Raw genomic sequence first — 16,178 nt, forward strand, 5'->3', positions numbered from 1 at the left:
CTGAAAGATTGTAAATTCCATTCTTAGCTGTATGTGGACCTAGGTTACTTCTGTCACAATTTGCTAACAGCTTATACAAAAATGGGTAACTGCTTTTATTTTTGTCAGTTGTGACGTCACATACTCATTGGCAATGAAGTGTAGTTGAAGATTTCCTTCATGGGAATTAATTTGGATAGTCCACCATTATTTAGTTTCTTTGTAGAGTCATGTAGACAAAGTCAAACAAGCAGGATTAGTTAGGATAAATATTTTCAGTGGATGCATACAACACTTTCAACTATGCCAAATGTTTGTTGTTGCTGTTTGTCCATTGTGCTTTGGGTGAGCAGTTTCATGTTCTGCCGAAGTAGGATTTTTTTAAAAAGCTTCAAAAGTTTTATTTCTGTTTTGATTTTCAGATACACAGAGCACTAAATTTCCGGGGGAAAAAAGTGTCACATTTATTTGTTTTAACTCAACTTCTGTTCGCCAGACTGACATTCCACCCTGTAAATCATGAGCAGAAGTCATTAAAAGATCTTCAGTTTCTGCCTTAGTACAATGACTGTGGTAACAGAGCCCCATTCCTGCTCAGGGCCATGGGCATTACCAAAAATAAGCGTAATGATCCTACTGGGCCCTGAGAAGTATTGCACCTTCAGCCACTGCAAGGGCTGTGGTGTGGCTTAGTGGTTAGAGCACAGGACTGGGACTCAGCAGATGTGGGTTCTATTACTGACTCTGCTACTAGCTTGCTGGGTGACCTCGGGCAAGTTACTTCTCTCTTTGTGTCTCAGTTTTCCCACCTGTGAAATGGGGATGATGTTACTGACCTCCTTTGTGAAGGGCTTTGAGATCTACGAGTTAGGTATCGTTGTTATTTACCCTGTGCAACAGATTTGTGGTGGCAGTTGGTGGGTGTTTTTTCAGGATTTGGTTGGGTGGGATATTGGGGTGGCTGTTTGGGAGCTGGGAAGGGTTTTAACAGATGGTGTTGTGCGGAGGGCACATTAGATCAGGCACTTGTCACTGGGGACTTATCTTTCAGAGTTGAGGGGTCATGGTGGTCCAGAATGGGAGGGAGTTCAATACAGATGCTGAGGAGGAAGCCTGATGGGGATCATGAATGGTGCTCACCCTTCAGGGGGCCAGAGAGAATGTGAGCTACATTTGGCCTCATAGTTCATTATTGAGAAACATCCTGTGCCCGAAAATGTCACAGATCCGACTCACTGAGGATTAAACTGTTCCATTCGTCCCCAGAACATGTGACCCAGGAATTAGATCTGTGAGGATTGCATGGGCTCTTTCTGCCTTTGAGTTGCCCTTCCAGAACACACCCCTGTGTTTGGATTTGAGATCGCTGTCTTCAAGTCACCAGGGCCTGATGAAATGCATCCGAGAAAACTCAAGGAGCTGACTGAGGAGATATCTGAGCCATTAGCAATTATCTTTGAAAAGTCATGGAAGACAGGAGAGATTCCAGAAGACTGTCACTATATTTGCCCTTTTTCCAATCTATGATAAGGTTATTTCCCAGGGAATTCACACCAGTCGGCTTAACTTCTGGAAGGGGCGAGGAGTGGCAGGAGCCCCGAGAAGATCTTGATGCATTTATAAATGGGATTATATAACTGTATTGATTGCGCTAGCCAGGGACTAGACTTGATGAGCCAGGAGGTGCCTTCCAGTCCTATGTGCAGTGATGTAGGGTTGAGTGTTAGTCATGGTTGCTAAGGGGGAGCAAGAGAATTGAGAAGACTGGACACTTCTCCACAGCTCTGTGTATTTAATTCACAACTGCGTTAGGAGCCGTCTGTGCATGGAATATCTTGACGTTTCCCAGTAGGATGTTAGCATGATTTTTTTTTTTAATTCTTTCATCATAAGCCAAATAGTTTTTGAGCTTTCACCAGCCCCTTGGTGTGACTCGTTCACCGGTGCTAGAGTGAAATACCTGTGGTTTTTATAAATTGACTTTCCTTTGACAAACAGCGGTTTAAATTAGGGGGGAAGCGATCACAAAAACTGCAAAAGAATTAATGAAATACACAACTCGGAAAAGAAGAGATGTGCTAGGCTTGTTCTGGAGCCCACTCTTCCTGGGCGCTCTCCTCCCTGGTTAAAATGGATTGAAAAACATTATGTTAAGAGCTATGATTGTTAGAATATGTGGAAAATATGCAAAATATTTGAAAATTAAATTATTTTTATTTAGGTTCTACTGTCAGAATTAAATCTTCTGTGCACTCCACTTTCATACTAAATCCTCCTCTTCCAGGGGTTAATGGTGGTTGTGTTTTGTGTTTTAGAACAGCATATTACACAGACTACAGGCAGGTGTACAGCATGGAATACCAGACTGTGTACAAGTGCTGCCCAGGATGGTCCCAGCTTGGAGGGGATGCTGGCTGTCTTTACTGTAAGTACCGCTGCACACCAGTGAGGTTTTCTTCTCATTCCAATTGTTTTGCATGCTTATTTCGTGGTCCCTACACTGGACCAGATGCTATAAACCCCTGTCTTAGAAGAATACTTTTTTTTAATGGGCGGGAAAGTTTCTCTCTGGACTGCTGTGAAGTAATGTGAGCCACTTTCTGTTTTGTATAGAACTTCCTCATTCTAACACACACAGGTGTTCAGGGTTACATTATTCACTTACCCAGTTGCCAAAAGCTACTAACATTTTAAAACATATCACAATCTGGTGATTTAAACTGTCCCGCTGCAGAAAGCTGTAATCTGAGTGGAGTTATCATTAAGCATAACATTAATTGCTGCTTATGTAAGTGAATATGCCAGTGATAGTTAGCTAATTTGCCCACAGATTCCTCTTGCTCAGCATTCTCTGGAGCTGCTTCTCACCCCTTCATCATAGGAGGTGGCAGCCTTGGAAATGAAGCTTTTGAATAAATGAAGCCCCTGAACTGTTCATATAAAAGAATGTGCTTCACAGCTGTGTTTCAGGAGCACTGTGAGATTTGGCTGGAAATTGATGGACACTCAACTGTGTGTGCTTCCTGTTTTGTTTGCCCCTCCCTGCTCTTAATAAATGAGAGTGAGAGAAAGAGAGGTTCATTCATGAATTTACATATAAGGGGAAGTGTCTCTCGGACTATCTTGAAAAGGATCAAATGTGTCAAATGATTTTTGGTTATATTTTAGGGTTTTTCATGCTTGGAATTCAGCTGGCTGAACTTGGGGCTCTCTCTGCCCCTTTCTTTTCGGCTGATCTCCCCTTATAAAGGACATTGGGACTTCTTAAACTGCTGGTGTTTAGTACTGTCAGGACCTTGACAGAAGGTGTTAGTGTCACATTCCTAGAACAGGAAGTTAACTGTCCAGTATGAATAAGCTGGTATTGTGATATCTCTAGTGGTTTAGAGTGAGGGACTTGGAGTCAGGACTGCTGGGTTCTCGTCCCAGCTCTTCCTCTGCTATGCTTTGAGACTTTTGGCAAATTACTCTTTGCCTCAGTTTAACCATATGTAAAATGGGTATAAAAGTTCCTACTTCACAAGTGTATTGCAAGGCTCCTTTAATGGTTTTTAAAATGTATTGAAATCTCTTGATGGATCATGCTATGGAGGTGAAAAATATTATTAGTATTTGCTGTGCTTTTATTATAGAACATGGTTGTTTAAAATGGTACATTTGGATAGCTTGAAAAAAGGAAAATATTCTCTTGGATCTCACACCGATCTAGCCAAGCACATGCATAGAAATAAAAGTCACTAGTGAGGGAGTATCATGTATATTCTTCATGATCATATTATTAATTTCATGCTCAGTAACTGAATAAAATCATCAGCTACTTTTTTAATTAGCATTGGGAGATGCATTTCCTACCAACGTCATTAAATGTTAGCTTTCATTAGAGGTGACAGGCTGGTGAACTAACAAAGGGTGTGCGTGTTTGGCTGTCTTGGCATCAAAAGAATGAAAGCCAGCAGTTTTCATATCCATTTTTAAAATGATTTTGATTGTAATTGACCTGGGGTGTTGGAAAATGTCTTCTACGGCTAGTCCTCTCTTGTTCTCCAGAAGGGCTTGCAGACCCCTTTTCTTGCACTTTGCTTCTTGAAATGAGGATGAAAGAGTAAGATGTGTCTAGCAAGCCAATTTTTATTTTTCTGATTTAAAGGGTGATAATATAGGAGACTAAGTCCATTGTATCAAAGGAAACTCTGTGGGTACTTAATAACCCAGTGGCAGCAGGCAGATAATACTCTCAGCTGAATTCAGAAAAGTCACTACTGTCATGAATTTCCTATAGAGGAAGTGAATAATTCTATCCAGGAAGGGAGCAGGAGCAAGAGGAAAGGAAAGAGAGCTGCCTAGAGAAACCTCTTAACTTGTCATCCCAACTATACGTACTGAAAGTCAAAGGTGTAGGGATAATCTCTAACTGCACTGAACTGTTTGTAGAAGAATTGATTCAGGGGATAATAAGCAGAGGGCGTGGATGATGCTGGACTCTCATAAAGTATGAAGTATGTCTGGGTCTTCTGAGAACAAAGGCATTGGGCTATTTAAATATTCATCATGTGCCTGTTGCTGACATGATAGGAGAACAAATGCCATTTACTTTCTTATTGATAAGTCAATAGACCCTGTTGTTCCCTTTAAGTTTTGTTTGGGTATTTTTGCTTATGATTCCGGGAGGAACAAAGCTGGAAGTTTTTGCTTTGTGCCTGCAATGTAGGCTGAAAAGCAGACTTCAAAGTCAATGATTTTCTCTTGCTTCTGTTCACTAGCCTTGAGATTTCAGAGTGGGAGGGGTGGGGGGCAAAGGTGATTCAGGTAACCAGTTAAATTAATATTTTGGTGGGAAGGAGGGTAAATGTAAAAAAATAGAGCACATTGCTGCCACAAACCTCCTATCTTACCATCCTGTTGTCTTGGTTAACTCTGCAGTTTCACTCCTTGTGAATTCTGCAAGATTTGCTATGGAAACTACCTCAGGTAACACTAAAGGCTCAGGGCCTGGTCCTCAGCTGGTGTCAATTGGTGTAGTTCTGTTGAAGTAATGGAGCTATGCCAAATTATTCTGGTTGGGTGTCTGTCCTCAGAGATGTAATAGATATTGTTCCTGCTCCATGCAGACACGTGGGTAAGACCATCAGTGGTAAAAATATAATTGGAACTGTTGGAGACTGTAAGGCAGAATCAAGCCAACAGGAACGTCCTTTTCTGTCTTCTGATTTGAGTTAACATTTCTTCACCGCAGTATACTCCTTCCTCCCGGCACTTGAATGCTCCTTTACAAATCTCTTCCCGTACTTCTGCTCTTCTTGCTTTTCTGAGGCTAACCCCTCCGTCTGTTTAAAAGAAGAAGTGCATGATGCTCTGTTAGGGTAACTTTGCACTCCCTGTGTTCTTATAGCCATGTCTGTAGTTCCTCTCTTTCATAGTTGTGAGGTAGTATCTGATGTACGATACGGTCTGCTAAATAATATTATGGGAGACCAAGGCTCTGGTACCTGCCTGGTTATTAACCCAACCCTGAAGAGTGTGCTTCCCTCTCCCCTCCCCCCGGGCTGTATTACCTGCCTGGCAGGAGAGTGCCGATACCACACTCTACCTCTTCCTTGTTTAGCAGGCTTACAGCTGGCTTGAAACACTGAGGGCTTATTCCAGCCTCCAGAATGTTCTTGTCCAAATATTTAGAGGTGTGAGAATGGCCTATGCACTACCATCAGGCTGGGACCTGCTTAACGACCCACAGAGTCCTGCATCTCTGCTGGGAATGAATAATTAGAAAATGGATGGAAAGTTTCATAGAAACACCCTGTAAAATGTCACTTAAGGAAGAGGTCTAAAGAATTAATGCTCTGCAGAGATTTGAAAATTTCTTGAGGAATATTTGATTTCCCTGCTATTCCCCTCCCCCTGTGCCATTTGCAATTGTCTGCTGGGCTTATAACATTCCCAGGAGTTGTCAGATCTCACCTTATAAATGTGTAGTGCTCAGTTCCCTTGTGGATTACCTGCTTTTTCTCCTCCCGTCTGCTCACTGTGGAAAGTCAGTGATGATTCAAATTTTAAAAATCTGATTTCTTTATTGGATTATTTTACTTTAATCCATTTTTCTTCTTTAAAATAAATCCTACTTAAAATTAAAATTGAAATTATAAGGCCTAAACTACTTATAATTAAACTACATTTAAATAAAACAAAAAGTAAATGAATAAAAATTAAGGTGTATATGTTTGCTGCAGAAGTTTTTTAGAAGTCAAACCTCTGAACTGGTGGAAGTCACTGGCTAAGCACCTGGAACCAGAGAGTGTTGAATTCCTTTTACCAGCTTTTTATGCCACTAGCCTTCTTTCTTTTCGGTTTATTCTGCTAGTTCAGTTGAATGACTAGTTCAATCAAAGTTAAGAAACCATCAAGAGCTGAAAGGCAAGCTTGTTTGCCTCTTCCAATCTATGAGTAAAAACTAGTGAGAGAGAATGAGATCTACTAGTTCTAAAGTCTTGAAGGACATGATCACCAGAAACAATCAGCTCAATTTACTAATTATAGATAACTTCCTTTGTTTAATAAATCAGTTTTAAATGCAGAATGACTTAATAATTAACTTGCTTTTTTTCTTGTCTAGCACATTTTTTTAAAAAGTTTTTTATTTAACTAATATACCAGTTTTACAATGTTGTTTTTATACATTTTTAATTGAATGCCAATTTCTACCCAAATAGAGCTTGATACAAATCAAAAGTAAAAATGATCACATAATAAGTGCATTATTCACTATTTTCTAAAGTAATGAAATATGTAAACAATCTGAATAAATGTGTGTTAAGCTATGTAATTGTTTAAATATGTATAGCTATATTGTGTTCTTATGGTTAGGAAAAAGTACCAAACTTTGTGTAAAGGGCTATGTTTATTTGTAAATGAACATATTTTTAATAGTTTCTAACCAATGGGACTCAATCTTTCTTTAGGAAAATAATTAACTAAAAAGTAAAATTGCAAAACAAGATGAAAATTGATTATTTAAATTGAGGTTTCCTGCTTGATGATTTAAATCATGATTAAAATGTGATTTAAATCACTTTGACTTAAGTCAAACCATGCTGCTTCACTGCAGCTCTGTTACCATGTCATTTCTTATTGCATTTTCACCCACCTTTGTCCTAGGCCATTCATCCGCACAGCCCAGTTTAGAGAGGGAAAAGGTCAGAAGTCATGACAGCCTTTTTCACTCATGGTCTGGTATCAGATTCCTTTCCTTAATGATAACTGATAAGATTGACTTTTGAGCTAAAACTATTAGTTTCAGATGACATCAGAGATGTCACACAAATTCCACATGGGTTGAATAGTGTAGTTAAGGTCCTTGCTGTGTGATACAAGGCCTATGTGTCTGGGTAGCCTCATGATGTCTACTGTTAGCTCCAGGATGCTGAAAAGTTGGGTCCCGTCAAGTCTTTACAATTGGTAGCTCTTAAACTGAATGGAATGATTGGAGTTCAGTAATAGACACTGTGTCTGGGCACTCCTGCTAACTCCTTCCATTTCAGAGAATGAAACTGTAGGACGGAGAGGAATTGAGGATGACGAAAAGGAGGGAAAACGAGGAGGAACAGGAAGAAAGATTTAGTGGGAGATTCAGTACTTTTTGATGGGTACAAGCCAGTCTCAGTGCCAACATTTCTTGTGCTGTTAATGACTCTTGCTTGTCTTCCAGGTTCTGAGGCGCAGGCCTGATTGTGGCTAAAGAGGGAGAATAAAATGTTAAGTCTGGCGTGGGGGGCGGTTATCAGAGACTGAGGACGGTTGAAGGAGCACTTTGAGCATCCCCAAGGGGTGCATAGAAGGCAGCCAAATTCTAATCGCTTTATTAAGAGGGAAGCTTTTATTAGTCACAAATGGCCTATTAAAGACTCCAAAGTGAGTTACCCTGCACTGAACTACATATCTCACTGCCAGCTCTGTTTAGCTTTAGCATATCATCTAGTGAGCAGTTAAACAGCACTCAGCAGGGCCTACTTTGGCAGCCACGCTCATCTGTTGGTTTTTATTCTGTAAATATATCAGAACTCTGCTTGGTGCATAACCATGGGCAGCACAACCCTCCGAAAAAATCTTGTACCAGGTCTTCATGAGGGAAGGCTTGGTTATTTTATGAGGTGTGTTGGTTTGGTCCACAGCAAATATGTTCATATAACAACTTAATTTCCTTGATAGGTTGACTTACATGTGTACATTGCCCCTTGGCTCCTGGAAGCTTATTGTTTTGTCAGTTCAGAGGGCTAAATTGTATTTCTGTTCATAGAATCATAGAAGATTAGGATTGGAAGGGACCTCAGGAGGTCATCTAATCCAACCCCCTGTTCAAAGCAGGGCCAACCCCAACTAAATCATCCCAGCCAGGGCTTTGTCAAACCTGACCTTAAAAACCTCTAAGGATGACGATTCCACCACTTCCCTAAGTAACCCATTCCAGTGCTTCACTACCCTCCTAGTGAAAAAGTTTTTCATAATATCCAACCTAGACCTTCCCCCACTGTAACTTGAGACCATTGCTCCTTGTTCTGTTGTCTGCCACCACTGAGAACAACCTATCTCCATCCTCTTTGGAACCCCCTTCAGATAGTTGAAGGCTGCTTTCAAATCCCCCCTCACTAGTCTCTTCTGTAGACTAAATAAACCCAGTTCCCTCAGCCTTTCCTCATAAGACGTGTGCCCCAGCCCCATAATCACTTTTGTTGCCCTCCACTGGACTCTCTCCAATTTGTCCTCATCCTTTCTGTAGTGGGGGACCCAAAACTGGATGCAATACTCCAGATGTGGCCTCACCAGTGCCAAATAGAGGGGAATAATCACTTCCCTTGATCTGCTGGCAATACTCCTATGAATGCAGCCTAATATACCGTCAGCCTTCTTGGCAACAAGGGCACATTATTGAGTTGTATCCAGCTTCTCGTTCATTGTAATCCCCAGGTCCTTTTCCGCAGAACTGCTGCTTAGCCAGTCAGTCCCAAGCCTGTAGCAGTGCCTGGGATTCTTCCATCCTAAATGCAGGACTCTGCACTTGTACTTGTTGAATCTCATCAGATTTCTGTTAGCTCAATCCTCCAATTGTCTAGGTCACTCTGGGCCCTATCCCTACCCTACAGCCTATCTACCTCTCCCTCCACCTTAGTGTCATCCGCAAACTTGCTGAGGATGCAGTTCATCCCATCCTCCAGATCATTAATGAAGAAGTTGAACAAAACCAGCCCCAGGACTGGCCCCTGGGGCACTCTGCTTGATACCAGCTGCCAGCTAGAATTCGAGTCGTTGATCACTACCGGTTGAGCCTGATGATCTAGCCAGCTTTCTGTCCCTCTTATAGTGCATTCAACCAATCCATACTTCTTTAATTTGCTGGCAAGAATACTGTAGGGTGAGCCTTTTGCCTAGGATCTTCTGTCCTGGATGATCTCTTCCATATTTAATGCATATGAACATGTATGTTGTGGTACAGTGTATGGAAAATGCTTTTTTTCAGTTAACTTTATTCTATTGTATTTGACTTCCCAGGAAACCTATTCCACTGTGTTCCTGTAAGCCCCTACCCTTTGTCTTTTGAAACAGTAATAGGCTTGGCAGGGCTCCATTTTAATGAGTAGTTGTCTGTAAACTTTGATGTCACCTGACACACACAAAAATCAACAACAATAAAATCCATTGATAGTAGCTGGCGAGTGCAGCCTTTGCTGCACCTTGCACCTGCAGGGATTTGTTATTTCAGCCCTGCAGCTGCCCAGGGAGCTCTCTGTAGCCCTGCACCTTTACTTACCAGCTGGAATTGTGAGGGCTATCTCTGGACAGGAGCTTCTCAGCAGTGGGGTGGCCTCTCCCAGGGCCTGTGGCTCGTCGTCCTTCTTGCAGTGCTTTCTTTCCAGCTGCTGCCCTCCTGAAGTAGGAAGTGCTGGACTGGCTCTTGTGAGATAGGGAAGGGTTAAGTATTCACTTAGGCTTTAAAGTTCATGCCTAAATATAAATAATATGGCCAAGGAATGAGCCAGAGAATAGTGATTTCCCCCTCCCCTCCCACCCCTGATAAAAGCAAGTATTTCTATATGGTAGCTATTGTCCATTTCGTAGTGTAATACAATATGAAACATGTATACCGTCTTTTATGAAAGATTCTATTTAACCTTTGTAGTCTGTGCACAACAATCATTTCATCCATTAAATAGCAGCCATGCCTGGGATGAAATGTAGGAACTGTTTAACAGTAAAAAGCTGCACTGTGTAACTGTGGAATACCATATGATGCATCGTCTGTCTGAGGATCTCTTTACAAGCGTTAGTGAATTAAGACTTTCAGGCCATTTTTGGAATAGGATATTATTATTATTTCCACTTGTCAGTTGGGGAAAAGGAGGAACAGAAAGGTGAAGGTACTTGTCCAAGCCTCAGAGGAAGTCTGGGGCCTGGTCAGGGGTAGAACACACATCTGATTTCTAGTCTCAGTTCCCCAAGTGTTTCCAGTATCCCCTAGAACCATGAGGTGGGCCTTGTTTGTACTGACTTGTAGGGAAGAGCATCACTTACTGCACTGTCCGTACCACTCCATGCAGCATCTAGAGGTTCCTTGTGGATGCACAGCCAAACACTGAGCCAGCCTGACTCTATCTAGCTTATGAGATCTCACAGGATCAGAGAATGAAACCCGAAGAGCCTTAACGTTCCACCAGGCCTGAAGGTTATTTCCTGCCTGCAGAAAGAATTCCATTGAATAATATTGACGTCCTCTAAAAAAAGATGCTCTCTTCCTATAGGACTAGACTACCAGTGATATTTTAAGGTTGTGGGACTTTACTAAAGATGCAGCATGGAATATATCTGTGATAGGAAGTCCCAAGGAAAATATCTATAGATACATGGTCAGTTTGTCTTTATACTTGGGGGTGGGTGGGGGGGGAAGACTTGTGCATTTGTAAGGAATATTTATAAACTGACATTTGTAAGGGGAGCCACCAGAACTTGATTTTTGAGTGGGTTTCTGAGCTTCTCCACAGATAAAATGTATGGGTTTGCAATGACACCCAAGGCTACATAGTCATAAAAAGTGACTTAAACATTATTAGCTAGGAAGATTGATGGATCTCTGAGGCAGCATTTCATCACAGTCTCATTAGTCTGGGTATAGAGGTATTTTAACTTCAATGCTACCTTTTGTATTATTAAGCTGTCTTTTGGGAGAAAATAAAAAGTGGTCAAATACTTAAACTCTAAAACAAGAACTAGCACCCAGGCTAAGTGTTTCAGCTATAATGTCTCTAAGGTCTAAGGTGGGGGTTCAGACATGGGTCAGAATGGGATTTAAATCAAGGTAAAAATACAGCTCAGCTTTGCCAGCCATGATCTACTCAGCTCCATGACAAGGGAATGTTTGCTTCTCAGAGTTAACTGCCTGAGCCCTTTGAACCTGAAGCAGGTACAGAGGTGGGATAAATTGTGACATTTATAGTGCTGTGAAGGGTAACTAAATAATGACACTGTGTCTTTAAGAAAAATTGGAATTCTGCTGGGCTCAGTTGACCAAGTGATGGCCATTTTAAAGAGGGTCTACAGAGACGCCAAGATATAGCTGAGTTAGCGCGTTTGAAAGAAAGGGGAACTGTAGTTGTTATTACTAATTCCTGTAACATAGAGTTAAAGATGTGACACTCAGAGCACATCTTCAAGAAACCCAACCAGCATAACAAAACTAAATTATTCCTCTCCAGGTACTCCTGATCTTCTTTGCTGGGTTGGTTGGGATTGAATTACCTGGGTGGTCATCTCCCCCTCTCCCTCTCCCACAGATTCAGCCTTTAGTCATTGTGATGGAGAGGTCAGTCTGTCCTGATCTTTGTTGTGAGATTTTTGTGCTTTCACTTATTTTGAGATTGCACCAAGCTCAATTTAAGGATGGACCCAGGTGTGTGTCTTTCCTGTGTGACAAGAATGGTTGAACTGTGATACTACTACAGCAATCTAATAATCTACTCTCAGGATTTTTTTCTTGAAGTTCAGCATATATTGCCATTCATTCACGTATATAATAACCCTTTGAGTAGAGAACTGAACCCATAGGGAACTAGTAGAAGAAGAGAAAAAATGCAAGCAGTTAACATAGATGAAGTGTGTGTGTGTGTGTGTGTGTGTGTGTGTGTGTGTGTGTGGTGAAACAGGAGGAATTTACACTGAGGAGGAAAAGCATGGTAAAGGACAATGTCAGGACCTAGCATACAGTGGGAATTTAGGAAGCCAATTGTGTTTCGGTAGGAAAATCGGAGTCAATATTTAATGCATGTAGCTATCAGTAGTGAAAAGAGAATAGCAGGAAATTTAGTAATGGGGAAATTACTTCTCCATTTTATAGTGGATCATAATTGATTGCAGTCTGATTAAAACACTATGATAAGAGAATTATAATCAAACGTGACAAAGAATGTAATTTAAAGGATTGGCCACTAAGATGTGTCCCTAATATAGCCTCACTAAGCCATTACGCAGAACTGGAATAATTTCCTCCAGTTTATGGTTGATACCTCTTTCCATATCAATGGAAATTATCTGCTCAGAGCTCCCTTCCCTGTGCCTGTCTGCTAAGGGCTCATCCATAGGTCCTTTGATTTTATACTTGTATTTTCATCTTAATTCCAAGCAACCCTGACATTTCCCAGCTGTATCCGTTACACCAGGGGGCAGGGATTGCTCAGTGGTTTGAGCACTGTCCTGCTTAAACCCAGGGTTGTGAGTTCAATTCTTGAGGGGCCATTTAGGGATCTGGGGCAAAAATTGGTCCTGCTAGTGAAGGCAGGGGGCTGGACTCAATGACCTTTCAAGGTCCCTTCCAGTTCTAGGCGATTGGTATATCTCCTATTATTATTATTATTATACTGCCACTACTCCAAAAAGCCCATCAATCGACTCCCATCCTTGATGCTGCAAAATGCTTATATGGCTAAACCTGTCCAATGTGGTCTTGGGAAGTGTATCCTAACATCTCCAAGAGTAATACTGAGCTAAGGGGGCATTGCTGAGTCTGGGCAACTGGATCTACCGCAGTCAGGGATTACAGAATAGTTATGGCACCTCTGACTGTGCTGTTAAATATAAATCTCTTGTATGCTTGCCTGGGGTAACGTTGCTGTGACACGATAGCTGGTTTCTTGTGAGAGGCCCTCACATCTCTTATTGATTATATACCGATAGTCAGTAGCACTGCAATTATACAAAGTAGGTATAGTTCCAGTGGGAACACAATATATTGACCAGAATATCGAGGGATAATGAGGAACAGTGTAGGGAATTAAGTGAGAATTACAATATCGAATGGTTAGAGAAAGTGGGCCTTGGAGTCAGGACTCCTGAGGTCTTGCCCCCAACTTCGCCACTGACTCACCTTGTGCAAGTCATGTAATCTCTTTGCCCCTTTGTTTGCTCATCTGTAACCTTGAGGAGGATGATAATATATACTTCACTGCAGCACTCTGAGACTTAGTTGATTAGTTTTTGAAAAGTGCCTGGAGATCCTCCAATAAAAGGTTCCTAGAGGTGCAAAGTGACTGAATAGAAACATAATTGGGAAATAGGGATTGTGGCTTACCACATAGTTGTCATTGTCTCTTAAAGCTTTGCTGCCCTGAGACTGCCAAGGACTGTGTGGTATTCATTGTGACATGGTGAATGTGGGGAGGGCAAGCATGGCATATTTTTTATAACTCCCAATAAGAGGTAGTGATCTCTCACATACATCGAAGTGTCGGTGTAATGTATTTCTTCTCTCTCCACTGCTTTATTTTTACTAACTGACTGGTGCTACAAACCCCATAAACTCCTTTTCTAGTTTCTCTTTGGAAACAACCATAACACAGAAACTAAAGTGCGGTAGTTCTGAGCATAACAGGATGCCAGTTCCCACTCTCCCGCTGATCTGGAGCTAGGATAAGATTTACACTGCGTGGCCAATAATTCACTACTATCTCCTGTTTCTGCCTATTAACATTCCAGCCCCGAGCCTTACAAGAATCCAACAGCACTATTCCAGCCCTGGAGGCAGTGAGTGACAATGCAGCTTATTATAGTTGTAGTGGATGGGCTGGGATGATGCCCATGGGGTACGTACCCCCTCCTCCATGATACAAATACAGCCTGCTTTCCAATATGGAAAATAGAGGGATGTTTTATGGAGGGCAGAACTTCAGGAGATTTGGCATGTCTAAGACAGCAGGGAACAAGTCTCCTCTGCGTGGTGATGATGCATTTTAGATGCATGCTGCCTTTTTAGTCAGAAGTGTTATAAGCAGATAAAATGTGCGGGGAGTCTGTCAAGTTGCCAAGCTCTACTTCTGAGGTGGTTGCATAGCAGTGGTGGTGCAGCTATATAATTTGTGTAATGCTTTAGGATCCTTTGGGAAAATATGGAGAAGATGATGTTCGTGCAGTATCATCGTTGTGCTTGGTATTGTAATTTGGGTAGAGGAAGATGTGGTGCCTCCTCCTGGGTCTTACAGTTTCAAGACTCAATTATACAAGATAAGCTGGTGCCTAGGCCCAGCTTTTTAAAGGTATTTAGGCTTCGCTCTGCTCAGCGTTCATGGATTCATAGCTTGTAAAGGCAGAAGGGGTTGTGATCATGTGGCCTGACCAATGCATAACACAGTCCAGGGATCTTCCTGAATTAATTCCTGTTTGAGCTAGAGCATATCTTTTAGAAAAACGTCTAAACTTGACAAACAGCGAATCTTATGCTCCTAAGCACCTAAGGCACTTTTGAAAATGAGACTTAATCGATGAAGTCACTTAGGCCTTGCAAAGCTGAATAGCGCAAGGCCTAAATACTCTCAGAAATTGGGGCCTTAGGTCAGATTTTTAAAGGTATTTAGGCACCTGGTGGGATTTTCAGAAGTGCCTAGGCACCAAACACCTGTTGAAATCAAGGCGTTTTAGACACCTATGTGCTTCTGAAAACCTCACTAAACTCCTAAATACCTTTAAAAATCTGGCCCTTAGTGTCTTAAGTTACAGTTTACTTTAGTGAGAGTGAAATATATGCTCAGAATCCAGCCCTTACTTATACAGAAAATACAGACAAATCCATCTATTTTAGGGTTTATTCGGACACTTAATACACTAGTTGACCAGCAAAGAGTCAGTCCTAGACTGGTTTCAGAGTAGCAGCCGTGTTAGTCTGTATCCGCAAAAAGAACAGGAGTACTTGTGGCATCTTAGAGACTAACAAATTTATTTCAGCATGAGCTTTTGTGAGCTACAGCTCACTTCTTCGGCTGCATAGAATGGAACACACAGACAGGAGATATTTATACATACAGAGAACATGAAAAGGTGGAAGTAAGCATACCAACAAGAAGAGTCTAATCAATTGAGATGAGCTATCATCAGCAGGAGAAAAAAAAAACTTTTGAAGTGATGACCCATAGAAGGTGTGAGGAGAACATAACATAGGGAAATAGATTCAATTAGTGTAATGACCCAACCATTCCCAGTCTCTGTTCAAGCCTGAGTTAATTGTATCTAATTTGCATATTAATTCTAGTTCAGCAGTCTCTCTTTGAAGTCTGGTTCTGAATTTTTTTTTTTGTTGCAAAATTGCCACCTTCAAGTCTGTCACTGAGTGGTTAGAGAGGTTGAAGTGTTCTCCCACTGTTTTTTGAATGTTATGATTCCTGATGTCAGATTTGTGTCCATTTATTCTTTTGCATAGAGACTGTCCAGTTTGGCCAATGTACATGGCAGAGGGGCATTGCTGGCACATGATGGCATATATCACGTTGGTAGATATGCAGGTGAACAATCCCCTGATGCCGTAGCTGATGGGATTAGGTCCTATGATGGTGTCACTTGAATAGATATGTGGACAGAGCTGGCATCGGGCTTTGTTGCAAGGGTAGATTCCTGGGTTAGTGTTTTTGTTGTATGGTGTGTGGTTGCTGGTGAGTATTTGCTTCAGGTTGGGAGGCTGTCTAAAAGCGAGGACTGGCCTGTCTCCCAAGATCTGTGAGAGTGAGGGATCATCTTTAAGGATAGGTTGCAGATCTTTGGTGATGCGCTGGAGAGGTTTTAGTTGGGGGCTGTAGGTGATGGCTAATGGCGTTCTGTTGTTTTCTTTGTTGGGCCTGTCCTGTAGTAGGTGGCTTCTGGGTACTCCTCTGGCTCTGTCAATCTGTTTTTTCTCTTCAGCA

The 16,178-nt window shown here is 41.6% G+C and overlaps 1 protein-coding gene across 4 annotated transcripts in view; it reads left to right on the forward strand.

Moving 5' to 3' along the window:
- MEGF6 (multiple EGF like domains 6) overlaps positions 1-16,178 on the forward strand; it is a 226,540-nt gene that overhangs the window by 22,048 nt on the left and 188,314 nt on the right. For all 4 annotated transcript variants that reach the window (XM_050931678.1, XM_050931674.1, XM_050931677.1 and 1 more), the window contains exon 3: positions 2,295-2,404. In XM_050931678.1, coding sequence (XP_050787635.1) covers positions 2,295-2,404 — 110 coding nt within the window. The remainder of the gene's footprint in view (positions 1-2,294; positions 2,405-16,178) is intronic.

This window comes from Gopherus flavomarginatus, chromosome 21 (assembly GCF_025201925.1).
Source record: "Gopherus flavomarginatus isolate rGopFla2 chromosome 21, rGopFla2.mat.asm, whole genome shotgun sequence".
NCBI lineage: Eukaryota > Metazoa > Chordata > Testudines > Testudinidae > Gopherus > Gopherus flavomarginatus.